Raw genomic sequence first — 15,738 nt, 5'->3', positions numbered from 1 at the left:
GGCTAATTTTTTGTATTTTTAGTAGAGACAGGGTTTCACCGTGTTAGCCAGGATGGTCTCCATCTCCTGACCTCGTGATCCACCCACCTCGGCCTCCCAAAGTGCTGGGATTACAGGTGTAAGCCACCACGCCTGGCCTGATTATTTTTTTTTTTAATTTCAGGTATAATGAACCATCATTTGATTTGTATTTATTATCACAGTGAAACAATTTGTAGTTGTTATTCCTTTCTTTGCACAGAAATTTTCAAACCACTGATCCAAACCCCAAAATAGTTTGCTGAGAAATTCTTTAAAATCCTACATAAAGAAGAAATTATTTTGCAATTATTACTTTTCCTACTAATCATGAACAGTTGATGGATGTTGGTGGAAACAAAGATGGGATCCTTATATAGACCATCAGATTGCAGTGGCGCAATCTCAGCTCACTGCAACCTACACCTCACTGGCTCAAGCAATTCTTGTGCCTCAGCCTCCTGAGTCGCTGGAAAAAAATCTCAAGTTCTGCTAGAGTTTACTTAGTTTCAGTATAATGTTACAGGCATGTGCCACAGGCGCATGGCACCACACTGGACTAATTTTTTATATTTTTTGACTGAGACACTGGGTCTTGCCATGTTACCCATGCTAGTCTCAAACTCCTGAGCTCAAGTGCTCCACCTGCCTTGTCCTCCCAAAATACTGGGATTACAGGCATGTCATTACCACATCTGGACCAAGGTTCTTTAGAATTTAACATACCTGTACTGTGGTGTATAGAAGGACAGCTCAATCTTTTCACTATTTTTGTCTATTAATAGTACCAGCCTTCATTTCTACAGCATGTTGTCATTTGGCTGTTATTTTCTAAAAACAAAATTATAAACTCACATAGAAGCAGGCAACCCAGGAATATTACCCAGAGTCCATTTGAAGAACACTATCTTAGGTTCTTTATTTTTATTCTTCTAAACAGAGGCTGTTTTTAAGAATTTTTATATTTCTTCAAATGCAAATAGAATAATTATAGTGAGGCCAGGAGCAGTGGCTCAGGCCTGTAATCCCAGCACTTTGGGAGGCCGAGGCGGGTGGATCATCAGAGGTCAGGAGTTCAAGACCATCCTGGCCAACATGGTGAAACCTCAACTCTACTAAAAATACAAAAATTAGCCGGGCGTGGTGGTGGATGCCTCCCAGCTACTCGGGAGGCTGAGACAGGAGAATCGCTTGAACCCAGGAGGTGGAGGTTGCAGTGAGCCAAGATCATGCCACTGCACTCCAACCTGGGCAACAAAGAGCGAAGCTCCATCTTAAAAAAAAAAGGCACCTGGGCGTGGTGGCTCACGCCTGTAATCCCAGCACTTTGGGAGGCCAAGGCAGGTGAATCACAAGGTCAGGAGATCGAGACCATCCTTGCTAACACGGTGAAACCCTCCGTCTACTAAAAAATACAAAAAAATTAGCCGGGCGTGGTGGTGGGCACCTGTAGCCCCAGCTTCTTGGGAGGCTGAGGCAGGAGAATGGCATGAACCCAGGAGGTGGAGCTTGCAGTGAGCTGAGATCGGGCCACTACATTCCAGCCTGGGCAACAGAGCGAAGACTCCGTCTCAAAAAAAATAAATAAATGAAAGATTAACTATAGTGTTCTAAATTACACAGTCTTCTTACCTCTCTAGCAATTCCTTGGTGCACCATGATTATTTCAGGAAGGGGTAATTGCTTTAATCTGAATTTCCTTTTTGCATTTCTCTCATGGTAGATTCAATAGAACAGAGTAATCCATCGAGATATTTTTCTATCTGCTTATGGTAATTGTTGCCTTCGCTGAAAGAATGCTTTGAGAGAGGAAGAGGGAAACATTAAATCCCTCTGATTGAATATAATGATCCTTTTGCTGTTTATATATCATTTGATGTTGGATTTAGAGGGGTTAGAGACATTCAGAATTTTAAAAAGTAATAGTGTCCTCAAAAGTTGATTTTACATGTAAGTACAGTAGTACTTATATAAATAATGTGTGTGATAATTTGCACACAAAGAATTTTTTGTGCTTATTGTGAATTAGGAACTAAAAAGAACTTGTTCAGTAGTTGATAACTCAAGAGTACGGAGTAGTATCCAGTTTTTCTAATGACAGGCGACCTCATAATAGACTACTTTTGAGACTTGAAGACTGAAGTGAAAATAAATACAAGCCAGAGCTTAATGCTAATTATAAAACACTAAAAGAATTAGAGAATTACGTGAAGAATTAGAATGCAGTTGCTATTTAAAATGTTTTTCCTTACCAACTTTGAAGAATAATAACGTATGGATAAGAAAGTTTATCCTTTTAAAGTGTGTCATTTGATGAGTTTGGACGTTTACACATACCCGTGAAGCTCTGTTATAATCAAGATACAGAATGTTTGTATCATCCCCAAAGGTTCCTCTCCCCACTTTGCAGTCCATTCCGCTTTCTGCTCTGGCCCCAGGCAACTACTCATCTGTTCTTTTTCACTATAGTTACATTCTGCATGAGTGGAATCATAGTAGGTATGTCTGACTTCATTCCCTCAAAATGAAGATTTTTGAGATTCATCCGTGTTTTTCAGTATATTGGTAGTTTGCTCCAGTATATGCATTTTTTATTCATTCACCTATTGATACACGTTTCTATTTAATACTTTGTGAGGTTCTGAAATTAGATACCAATGATTAGAAAAAAAAATCCTTAAATTTTTTAAATTTTTTTTTCTTTCTTTCTTTTTTTTTTTTGACACAGGATCTTGCTCTGTCACCCAGGCTGGAATGCAGTGGTGCGATCTCGGCTCACTGCAACCTCAACATCCTGGGCTCAGGCAATCCTCCCACCTCAGCCCCCCAAATAGCTGGGACTACAGGCATGCACCACCATGCCTGGTTAATTTTTGTATTTTTTTCTAGGGGTCTTGTCATGTTGCCCACGCTAGTCTCGAACTCCTGGACTCAAGCGATCCACCTACCTCGCCCTCCCAAAGGTGTGCTATGAGCCACCGTGCAGGCCAAAATCTCTTAAGTCTTCTTTTTTTTTTTTTTGGAGACTGAGTCTCACTCTGTTGCCCAGATTGGAGTGCAGTGGCGTGACCTCGGCTCACTGCAACATCTGACTCCCTGGTTCAAGTGATGCTCCTGCCTCAGCCTCCCTAGTAGCTGGAATTACAAGCATATACCACCATGCCCAGCCAATTTTTGTATTTTTGGTAGAGACGGGATTTCACCATGTTGGCCAGGATGGTCTCCATCTCCTGAACTCGTGATCCACTTGCCTCGGCCTCCCAAAGTTCTGGGATTACAGGTGTGAGCCACCGCACTCAGCCTAAAATCTCTTAATTCTTAATAGAAAATGTTATGCTATGGCTTGTAAGCGAAAAATAAAGACTCTTTCTTGCTGTCTTATTTTATGGATGATTTTTCTTTTTCTTTTCTTAAGGAATTTGGATGTCCCTTGATTCCAAGTAAATAAGACACATTTTGTTGGCTCATCTTTTAACCTAGATACATAGTATGGCATAAAGTACTATTCAGGAAGCTTTGACAGAGTATTAATTTTTTAAAAACTTATTCAATAATAACAAAATTTGAAAGATTTATAGTAATAATCTAACAGAGTGGTTTTCAGACTTGTGTACCTCAGTAAAAAAAATTTTCAGTGTGTATTACCAAGATAAATAGTTGTTTATAAATTCTGCATATCTTTTACTATATTAATGTAATATGTACAGTATAAAACTAGACCAAAGTAGATATTTAAAAGGATGAGATAAAAGGTAATTATAAATAAATAGTTCTTTCTGCACATCTAATGGATTGTCTTATGCATACCTGACTCGGAAACCAGATATATAGTATTGCCTATTCAAACAGTTAAAAACTACACCAGTAGATGGCGTATTTTGACTTTTCATTCTACATAAATGTGTAATTTATGTGAACTGCTAGAGGAAGATAATTATTTATATATATTGTATAAAAATACCTTATAGTAAAGGAAAAAAGACAATTTTTAAATATTTTTTCCTAATCTCCTTGTCCCCATGAAATTTTTAATTTTTGTTTTTTACAAAAAAAATTTATACCTCAACCCTATTAACTGACCCATGAAATTTTCATACTACAAATACACTATGTATCTCTGTGTATATATAAGGTGACGCTTTCAAGGACCACCAACAATTGTGATATCTAAGTTCATTTTTTATCCCTCAAGATCCAGTTTTTGTCTATTTGGAGTATATCACCCTATTTAGAATGCATGCTTTAGGGTGTAATTGTGTTTTTTCACCTATTACTTGACCTTTCTAATCTCATTTTTTTAAGTGAATAATAAATTAGTATTCATTCTGTTTGTCTGTAGCTACTGATGTCCATATCAGTAGCAGGGGAAAGTTGTAGGAAGCTTGTCTAACATTATGAAATGTACTGGAGGTAGTTCATAAGAGACAGGCTCTTCATGGGTCATTCACTTGTCCATAACATGACATTTTGTTTCTGCATTTTCCACAGGATGCTATTCTGAAATACAATGTGGCATATTCTAAGAAATGGGACTTTACAGCTTTGATCGATTTCTGGGATAAGGTAAAAGTATCCTTATTTCTTTATGAAAATATTATTGACTACTCTATAAGAAGGTTTGAGAAGAATACCCGTAATTCAGCCACACTAAGATAATTATCATCTTTTAGTTTTATAAATTTGCTGTTATATATATGTCTTAGATAAATATAATTAGGAGTTAATATTGAATTTTGTTTTAGTCTCTTAGAATACACATTTTCTGTTACATTTTCATACCATTATCAGCATTATCAAGGAATGTACAATAGTCCATGCTTAGATTTTGAGAATATAATGGTTCCCATATTCTCAAACATATAGGTTGCATCCAGTTTTACCCCCGATTACATTGTGGCAACATCATTATATATGTATATATATTTTCCCATATTTGATATTGTTTCTTTAGGTGATTTCCAGAAATTACATGACGTAAGTCAAAGGGCATAAAACATTTGTTTTAAAATCTTTTAAAAACTTGTGCCATAAAATCCTTTTTCCACAGATTAATTGTAGCAATTTACTTTGCTGCCAGTAGTGGATAGGAATATCACTTTCACAGTACCATTAGCAGAGAGAGTCTTTTCATTTGTCTGTTGGCCATTTGTATATTTTCTTTGGAGAAATATCTATTCAAATTTTTTGTCTTTATTATTGAATTTTAGGCATTCTTTATATATTGTAGATGCAGATTCCGTACCAGATATATGACTTTCAAATATTTTCTCCCATTTTGTGTTTTTTTTTTTTTCCTTTCTTTCTCATTTTCTTGATGGTACACTTTGAAGCTCAAAAATTTTTAGTTTTGATGAAGTCTAGTTTATCATTTTTTTTCTTCTGTATTCAGGATCATATTTAAGAAGCTAATCTAAGATCATGAAGATTTATGTTTCTTCTAAGAATTTTATAGCTTTAGCTCTTACACTATGACTATTGCCCATTTAATTTTTGCATGTGATGTAAATTAGGGGTCCAATTTTATTATTTTCCATGTGGATATCCATTTTGAGTTAATTTTCATATGTGGTGTAAGGTAGGAGTTCAACTTCATTATTTTGCATGTGGATAACAAGTTGTGCCAGCACCATTTGTTGAAAAGACTCTTCTATCCCCTGTTGAATTGTGTTGGCACCTTTTCAAAATCAGTTGACGTAAGGATTGTTTCTGGCCTCTCAGTTCTACTCCACTGATCTATGTGTCTATCCTTGTGCCAGTACCACACAGTCTTGGTTCCATAGCTTTGTGGTAAGTTTTAAAATCAGGAAGTGTGTGTCCTATAACTTCATTTTTTTTTTCAAATTTGTTTTGGCTATTTTTGGATTCTTTGCATTTCACTCTGAGTTTTAGGATTAATTTGTTACTTTCTGCAACACACCTAGGTGCTAAGGGCAATTCTTATATCATGTTAATAGAATCCAAACTAATTCTGCATTTCAAGGTAGTACCAGTAATTTCAGGATTATCTTACTGAGCTTTTGACCCGTATGGCTTTTGCAAGGCAGACATAAAGTAAATAATGAAAGCCTTATCCTTGTGTCTGGAAATTGGATATCTCAGATATCCTTGAATCTAAATGTCTTTCACTGTTACAGCAATGTAATATCTGATGCAATGAAAAGTAGATCAAATTGATATAATCGTTATCCTTGTCACTTAAGTTATCAGGACATAACATTTGTATTGTAACTTTCTGGGCTTAAATTGGATATGGTGGTTAATTGAGGTAAGAAGTAATGTATAATTTGATACCTTGAGATGGCAGTAAAAGATGCCATTGGTTACAATATCTCTGTCACCTTGCTATGGAGTAGTCATTTTTTCCTCTCTTCTTAATCAGAATACTCAGACAGGACCTTGTTTTCCCTTTATCTGGTGACCTTGCCCAGAAACATGCCTGAAACGGGTAATATATAGCAAGTTTTGGTGTGTTTAGTGTAGATAATAAATATGAGATGATTACTCAGGTGCTGATGATAGTTTTACAGTTCTTTAGAGAGAAGAGTCCTTGCATTTTCGACCTTCTGATACTTATTTATTTATTTTTTTATGAGATGGAGTCTCATCTGTCACTCAGGCTAGAGTGCAGCGGCACAATCTCAGCTCACTGCAATTTCCGCCTTGCGAGTTCAAGCAATTCTCTTGCCTCAACCTCCCAAGTAGCTGGGATTACAGGTGCCCGCCACGTTGCCCGGCTAATTTTTGTATTTTTAGTAGAGATGGGTTTTCGCCATGTTGGCGAGGCTGGTCCCAAATTCCTGACCTTAAGTGATCCACCCACCTCGGCCTCCCAAAGTGCTGGGATTACAGGTGTGAGCCACCGCTCCCAACTAGACCTTCTGATTTGCATTTACTTTGTAAACATATGGAGGGTTGGAGAAGTCCCTACAACTACACTAAGTATTCATTTCTTATTGTATTCTTTAAGTCTTTGCCCATATATATGATGTCTTATAGCTAGATATAAATGTATGTTTAAAATTTATGCTATATTATAAAATCTTCTGTGATATATAACTTTATAATGTTTAGCCTTAATGGTTGCAGCAATATTCCATCAAATTGATAAATTGTCTGCTCATCCACTCCTGTGTTTGTTAGAGATTTGAGGAAATTTGTATAAAGCCTATCTAGAGATTTGAAGGTGGTTCTCCCTGTGATTGTTTGCTATTCTGTCATTATTGTGTACTTAACAAAATACCTTGGATGTTTAATACACTTGTGTATTTTTCTATCCATCAAATCTCCAGATATTATTCTAGTACTTTACCAAGTCATGACCCACAGGGACAACATTGCTGATGCTTGCAGTGGTTAGTGAGAAGTAAGTGTCAGACATATATGTAGGTGGGATTGGTGGAAGCAAAGGTTTTTAGTGCAAGGGAAACAAATTAATTATATTTGATTTGCATTTTCAGTGTCTTATTCTGCAGTAGGAAGGCTTGTTTATAAAGGGTTCTTTTTTTTTTTTTTTTAATTTAAAGCCAGGCTATAGTGCAGTGGTGCTGTCACAGCTCACTGCAGCCTCAACCTCCTGGGCTGTATACATCCTCCCACTTTAGCCTCCCATGTAGCTGGGACTACAGGCATGTGCTACCACACCTGGCTAGTTTTTTGTATTTTTTTGTAGAGACAGATTTTTCACCATTGTTACCCAGATTGTTACCCAAAATTGTCTTTATACAGATTTTTGTAGAGACAATTTTTCACCATTGTTACCCGGGCTGGTCTTGAACTCTTGGACTCAAGCAATCTTCATTCCTCAGCCTCCCAAAGTGCTGGGATTATAGGCATGAGCCACTCTGCCTGGCCTATAAAGGGTTCTTTTTTTTTTTTTTTTTGAGATGGATTCTAGCTCTGTCACCAGACTGGAATGCAGTGGCATAATCTCGGCTCACTAGAACTTATCCTGGGTTCAAGCCATTCGCCTACCTCAGCCTCCCAAGTAGCTGGGACTACAGACGTGCGCCACCATGCCCAGCTAGTTTTTTGTATTTTTATTAGAGATGGGGTTTTGCCATGTTGGCCATGATGGTCTCAATCTCTTGACCTCGTGATCCCCCCTCCTCAGCCTCCCAAAGTGCTGGGATTACAGGCAGGAGCTACCATACTCGGCCTTAAACTAAGGGTTCTTAAACATTGTTTATTAGCAGGGTTTGGCAATTTTTTTTCAGTTTTTATTTTTTAATTTTTTGTTGTTTTGAGACAATGTCTCACTCTGTTGCCCAGGCTGGAGTACAGTGGCATGATCTCGGCTCACTGTAACCTCCACCTCCCAGATTAAAGCAATTCTCATGCCTCAGCCTCCTGAGTAGCTGGGACTACAGGCACGCACCACCATGCCCGGCTAATTTTTGGATTTTTGGTAGAGACAGGGTTTCACTATATTGGCCAGGCTGGTCTTGAACTCCTGACTTCAAGCGATCTGCACACCTCGGCCTCCCAAAGTGTTGGGATTACAGGTGTGAGTGGCTGCTCTCAGTCAGAATTTGGAAATTCTTTACTTAAATGTGACATTGAACTCTCAGTGGCTTGTTTTATTAAGGAAAATAATTAAATTTCACATCGTATTAAGATTAATATTTTGCAGTTAGGTTTATTTTGAGGCTGTTGATATTTATCTCCTTAAAACCTTTCTTTGATTAATTCAGTAAGTAAAGGATTTTGTAACCCAAACTACCTTACAACAAGAGGAGTTCATATCAACAGTCATTGTGAAGCCATGGTAGTGTAATTACCTACATTCCGGTCTCTAGCACTAGAGGTAAGGGGCCCAGAAGCCCACCCTGGTGTGTGAGCACCTCTACTGGAATGGAAGTAAGGAGTATTACCTCAGCTTTTGTTATTTTTTTAGAAACCAGCAAAGATCACAGAGAGCAATCTGTTAATTTGTTATTTATATTTATATATTTAGGTGCTACTGAGTCAAAATGGCTGTTATTTAGTATTTTCTGCATCTTCAGGGGTGATATTGGTCTTCCTCACTGCCAGCTGCTGGAAGTGCTACAAACACACAATCTGTGTTTTATGGCCCTCCTGTGTGGTGTTCCACAAAATTAAATTCAAACACTTCTGTAATTTATATTCTAAATGAATCGATATACTTACTCCTGGCATTTTTCACTGGAAAGTTGAACAAAATGTTCTATATGTTAGAAAAGGCCTCTATCAATGCATCTTGGAGGAATTTTTAAATACTTCTCTTTTTTTGTTTTTGAGACAGAGTCTCCCTCTGTCACTCAGGCTGGAGTGGAGTGGCACAATCTCGGCCCACTGCAACCTCTGCATCTCAGGTTTAAGTTACTCTACCCCCTCAGCCTCCTGAGTAGCTGGGATTACAGGCACCTGCCACCACGCCAGGCTAATTTTTGTATTTTTAGTAGAGATGGGGTTTCACCATATTGGTAAAGCTGGTCATGAACTCCTGACCTCAGGTGATCCACCCACCTTGGCCTCCCAAAGTGCTGGGATTACAGGCATGAGCCACAGTGCCCAGCCAAATACTCCTCTTTTACAACACCTGTGGCACTGTTTCATTTCATTCGTAGTATATTAACTTGTGAAATTTACATTAAAGCTGTAGTAACTGAAGAAGAGCATGGGGGATATATTTTTAAGGGGGTTTCTTCTATTTCTGTGATATTGGCTTCTATTTCTGGACTTGGATGTTTGCTTTATATTTATTCATTAGACTATACATATATATTTTTATATACTTTTTGAATATTTCACAATAAGTATAAAATGTTAAGCTAATATAAAGAGCTTTAAATCTGCAATTGATTTATGTAACAAACTTCTTAATAAAATGGATGAATTGTTGAAAGGAAGCCTAAGGATTTTAGTGACTATTTCATCTTCCTTTCTGTGTTGAGTTTTATGTCTGGAATTGAAAAGATAGAAATGTATATGCCTTTCGTTTCATCCTTCCATTGGTTTTTCCATGAAGGCTGTCATAAATAACAAAATGAGTGGTTTTGGTTTTGCTTTTGTTTTTTGCATCTGTGGCTGGTAAAGGTGGAGAGTGAGAGATAGGAGTACAGGAATGAGAGGACATTTAAAAGTAAAAAATGGAAAACCTAGACTTTAGAATGATTTTGTTGCTATGATGAGGCTAGTAATATATTTCTGTTTGTAAACCACAATTTAAATATACATATATAGCATAAAGTCTTTACTTCAAATCATACATACAAAATAGATTATTGCAACTTAGAAATTCTGCATCTTTTGTGTTCGCTGTAGTTATTAAAATATTGACTATGCATTCTCCTATCAGCTCTTGTCCTCTGACTTGTCAGAGAAGACTGTTTAAAGCCTCTATCACTGTAAATAAGAGTGTGTAATTCTATTAGTATTGAACTTGCATTTTTGTTTATGTGCTACCTAATTTAAAAGGTAAATGGGACATAATATTGAGTTTTGAATGATGCAAAATAAATTCATCATTTTATGTCTAAGCTATCTTTTTCTTCAGAACTCTGTCATTTAAATTTTTTTTAGTTTTTTTTTCCAAGAGCAATAATCTACTTTTACTTATTTACTTTTCATTAGTTTAAATCCTTGAGGGGTACAGCATCACACAGATTCTGTGTCCAATGGCCTTAGCAGGAAGGTTGCTTCAGAATTTGGCGTGAACCATGCCACTGTTTCCTGGCACCAAGTTACCTTTCCATAGATTATTCTGGTTTTGTTGGTTTGCCACCAGGAGTCACTTTGTTGTTCTTTGCTTTGTATACATAAGCACATCTTATGCCCAAATAGAATTCTGTTTCATTTTGGGCATAAACACCTTCAGTTTTAAAAAGAGCTGTGTGCTCTCTTTGGTTCTGGAGACCACACTTATACTCAGCAAAAATGGCCTTGGACCACAGCCTTCCAGACATACTTGCTTTTTAGAAGTCCTGTTCCCAGCAGGCCTCCACAGGCTCCAAGTTGGCAGAAAGAGAAAGGCCATTTAAAATTTTAAAAACAGGTACAACATAATTCATTGTCTCCGAAATTGAGGCATGTATTTTTATACCTGTGTTTAACTAAAGTAACAGTTTTTGAACTTGTGATTATGGAAAACTTTAAAAATTATAATGTATTGGCAGAGCATCAGTAGAAACTCAGAAAAAGGAACATAAACTTGTATTAAAACAGATTACAAAAAAAGTTATTTCACATACACAGAGTAATGGCTGGAAGAAATTAAGTTTTGATTTATGTCTATTATGTAATACAAAGTTAAAATATATATTGAAATTATTAGACAAAAATCATAGCCCAAATCAGCTATGATTCAATAACGTAAAACACAATAGTTGTATGTTTATGCATCACTTGAGCATCAATGCATTCATGCATATGTGGTATACTGTGGACATCCTGGCTTTCTGAGGTGTGGCACGCTATTATGAGTAGCTTATCTCAAGGTAATTATAACTGTATCAAATATACTCAGTATTTTTGTGTATTAAAAATTTTAGAACAAAAATATTGTTAGAGGATTTTTCTTTCTACTCTCTTCATTCCTCCTCTCTCCACCCCTTTATCCCCAGACTATCTATAAACATTTCATGGAGGGTTAGTGCTCTTTAGAATAGTTTGGGAAAAGCTTACCTAAGGCAGTAAATAGTTGTAACTACCATTTTAAATCACAACAGATTTCGTTTTTCAGTAACTGAAGGAATGTGGCCTCCTTCTGTGATAGCCTTTTGGTGGTCATTTTTTGTTTTGTTTTGGTTTGGTTTTTTTGATAACACTGAAGTAAGTTTCTGAATGTATATAAACACATTAATACTTAGATTGATTTAACATTCTTCATAGATAATCTGTTTTCTGGGATTTTCTTCAAAGCTTAAAAAATATGAAATGTCTTTGTTATATTTGTCACAAAGAGCCTGTACCAAACTCCTAATCAAATGAAAGCAGCCTTGAATGTTTCATAAGACTACAGCTAATGTCTTTATCTCTCTAGCTTTCGAACCTCTGATTTGGAGTTCAGTGGAAATTTAACCTTTTTGGACCTCTTCCCTTGGTGACTCACAGTCTCTGGAATCATAAGGTCTGCATTACTTTACAGCTCAATTTAATTCATAAGAACTATAGGAGCCAAAAGGGAGCTAATCAGAGTCACTAAAATATTGAAACAGATGAATTGTGACTTTTAGATTTGTATGGAATATGTGGAATTTCTCTCCCTGATTTGGTTAATGTGTGCTTTTGAATTGGGACATATGTTGAGAGTCTGATATTTATGATATCTAAATAGTGCATATCCCAAAGGACAGATTACTCCAATTGGAACTAGGCACTTTGCTTTTATAAACTTGATGAGTTACCATGGAATATCAGTCTTAGTTGAGCACTCTATGCACTAGATCACTGATGAAGTTAGAGTTGTTATTTTGTTTTTGCAAAACACTATCTGGATTGTATTTATGTGGTGGACAAAGCGGTTAGAAGTTACAGATACTCAAAAGTGAAAATTCATTCAGTATACTTTCTCTTACATTCTAATAATTAAATTAAGCTAGTACTTAGTTTGTCCTATAACTCTAACCCTTCATTTGGATCAAATAGCAGTAGAAGTTATTCCTTTTAAATGTTGCTGTGGTGCTGATTTCATTATCCAAAAATCTACTGTTAGAGGAGTGAAAATAATTTTATGTTTTAATCTTGCCGGTGATTTGTGTCTCTCTTTATCAGCTAGCTCTGAAGTGTTTTGGGTTTTGTTGTGTTTTGTTTGTATTTTATTAACACAGTTCAACATGGTGCCTTGATTTATAATTCTTGTTAAATTAATTTACATTTATTCTTCTTATGTTCCTACTCATCAAAATAAATTCTGTAGTCTTTTTGAGTATGCTTCAAACATTTTTATCTACAAGTAACATTTCATATTTAACCCTGGAAGGACTATTATAGTATTTTTATCTGAAGGTAGAAATAATGAGTAAATGAAAACAGGATGTTAGATTTGTTTTTCAAATTTATGTACTGTTTCAATGTGTAGCCTATTTAAACAAGCGGTAAACTTGGTCATCAAAGACTAAATAGATCCATTGGTCCTTTTATATAAGGGGGTGCTGTTGGTGCTATGGTTTACCAAAGACTGAGCCAATGGTCTTTCTCCTTATTTACTATTAGTACTAGTAGAGAAAAATACTCATCCTCGATTTATTGTGATGATAACGACAGGTAATGATTAAGTACAAGGGTCTGTCAGATTCTAAGCTAGCTAAATAATTTTTCTTTATAGTGTGTTAAAGAAGTTTTTGGTAAGCTGAGTGACATAGTACCATGTTGCCACAAATGCTCTTTGATTACATGAAAAGCATTATAAAAAGACATTTTCTGCAACAAGGGCCATTTCCAGCATAGTGAAATATGGAATATTTTCAAATGAACTCCAAAGTGATATATGTTGAAGTCTTGCTCTTGGTCTAATCTGCCTCAGTCCTGAGAAGCCTAGCTCTAAGATAAACAAAGGGCATTTTCCACTGGGAGTGTAATGTTGCAACTGCTCACTGCCTTAAGTAACCATATGCATAGCCTCTTTCCTGATAGTTGGCTCCTGTCTCCCTTTGTAATCCTTTCCTTCTTCCATGCCTGCTGCTTAAGTTGCAGACTTTTCCAGCATCACTTCTCTTGGACCTTTTTATCTGTTGCAGGCATAGGTCTGTCTCATTTCAGACTCACCCCTTCTACAAGATCCTCCTTGTAGATATCTCTTCTGTGTTTTCATCTTATTTGGTTATCTGTGGTGATGGAGGTGGTAGTGCTTATTACTGAGAGTTTTCTATGTACCAGCTATAGTGTCAGCAGTATGCTTTATCTGATTTAATTCGAACAACCACCTCATGAGTTAGATGCTATTAATATTTCTGTTTTACAAATGAAGAATGGAAAACCAAGGTTTAGGGAGTTTAAGTAACTAAGTGACATCTCACTTTTATCTATGGACCGTGGCACATGCCATCAGAGTCGGTCTTTGACATTGCACCTAGGAAAGAAGCTGAATCAGATTAAACATACTACCCAAACATTAGGTCAGTTTAAAATGGGTAGGGAAAGGGGAAGATTCATTGTAAAAACTAATTGAGTAAAGCTAGGGAGGCCTGATAAGTTCAAAGACTTGAATTAAAGGTAGAAAGAAGAGGAAAACCTTCTAGCAGAAGGTGGCCTTAATGGCCCATAGCCTTAGATCTGGCATCATTTAGAACCACGTGGCTGGGCATGTGGCTCACGCCTGTAATCCCAATACTTTGGGAGGCTGAGGCAGACAGATCACTTGAGGTCAGGAGTTTGAGACCAGCCTGACCAACATGGTGAACCCCTGTTTCTACTGGGAAAAAAAAAAGGCGGCAACAGCACAGTCTCAGGGAGAGCACCTACCAGCTTCCAACAGTCTTCGTTCCTTTGAATCCTTTGCCATCTGGTTGTACTCCCTCTTCCCATTCTTGTTATCTGCCCATCTTTGACACCTCTTTTCCTCTCTTCTGTTACTTGGCATCACCTTGGGCAACTTCGTTTCAGTTGATATTCATGTTGATGAACCATTTACTAGTCAGACCCAAGTCTGAGTGTGAGACCTTCTACATTATTAACTCATGTGACCACAAATGACCAGAGCTTGGACCTGGTTATCCCCTGAGCCAGCTCCTTCTCTGAAGTCATGAACTGATAATTTTTCTCCCACCACAGCCTCCTAGTTTTCTATTCCCTTATTCCTACTGTGCTTTCTGTTTTTTGAGTGTCCACTGCTTTGATCCCTTTTCTTCTGGTCCACTGTGTCCTAGGTTGTATTATGCAAATATTAACACTTCATGAGTAAAGGGTTAATGGTTAAAGTGGGGGAATGTACTGCGTATTATATCCTCCTTCTGGGAATAGCTCTGAGGAGTCTTACAGTAAAGAAACATGCTTGGCTTTATTTAATTAAACCCTTTTTTTTTTTCAAACTTATTTATAAACAGCTTCCATGTAACAGCTTTTGACTTCCTTTGTAGCAAGTATTCCATGGAGCACACTTTGCACAGCACAGTTGTAATAGGGAAGGGAGAGAAGGAGGAAGAAATAAAGGGAGAGAGGAGAGAGGGAAGGAGGGAGAGAGGGAATAATGAATCTTACTGATAGGCCTTGCTAAGAGTTCATGTTATTCAGTCTCAAGTAGGCCTTTGTTTCCTGTTGCCATCTTTTATATATTTCCTCATTACTCTAGGATTCCAAACCTTTTCATTGTTTTCTAATGTTTACTGACATTCCGCTATCCGTCTGCTCCTACTTCATACCTCTTGTAGAGATTTGAGGACATCTAAAAGGTAAATTCTTTCAGTTTCTTCATTTTAAGGGTTTCAACATACTTTATGTTTCTCTTTCTTGTTATCTCAAAGGAAAAGCTAGTCTTACTCCATTCCTCAAGGGCAGCATGTCTAAAACAATTATACTTTAGGATACATATGTCACTGTATCTTTTCTGGCCTTGACCCTCTTTCCTTGCTGCCTGGTTAGTGCTTGCTTGACTTTTAGTATTCATCATGACTATCACTTCTGCAATTGACTTTTTTTTTTTTCCCCTGAGACGTCTTGGTCTCCAGGTTGGAGTACAGTGGCACAATCTCGGCTCACTGTAACCTCCACCTCCTGGGTTCAAGCGATTCTCCTGCCTCAGCCTCCTGAGTATTACAGGCGTGC

At 37.0% G+C, this 15,738-nt stretch overlaps 1 protein-coding gene across 8 annotated transcripts in view; it reads left to right on the top strand.

The window, feature by feature from the left end:
• The window catches only part of PARG (poly (ADP-ribose) glycohydrolase), a 146,180-nt gene that overhangs the window by 42,927 nt on the left and 87,515 nt on the right, over positions 1-15,738 (top strand). For all 8 annotated transcript variants that reach the window (XR_001002707.1, XM_011950376.1, XM_011950379.1 and 5 more), the window contains one exon: positions 4,507-4,581. Coding sequence is in view for 7 of the 8 variants with exons in the window: in XM_011950376.1 (XP_011805766.1) it covers positions 4,507-4,581 (75 nt within the window). In the remaining variant the exon portion in view is untranslated. The remainder of the gene's footprint in view (positions 1-4,506; positions 4,582-15,738) is intronic.

Source organism: Colobus angolensis, unplaced genomic scaffold, assembly GCF_000951035.1.
Source record: "Colobus angolensis palliatus isolate OR3802 unplaced genomic scaffold, Cang.pa_1.0 Scaffold306, whole genome shotgun sequence".
Classification (NCBI taxonomy): domain Eukaryota; kingdom Metazoa; phylum Chordata; class Mammalia; order Primates; family Cercopithecidae; genus Colobus; species Colobus angolensis.
Note: the sequence above shows the minus strand (reverse complement) of the source record. Positions and strands in the feature narration are given on the sequence as shown.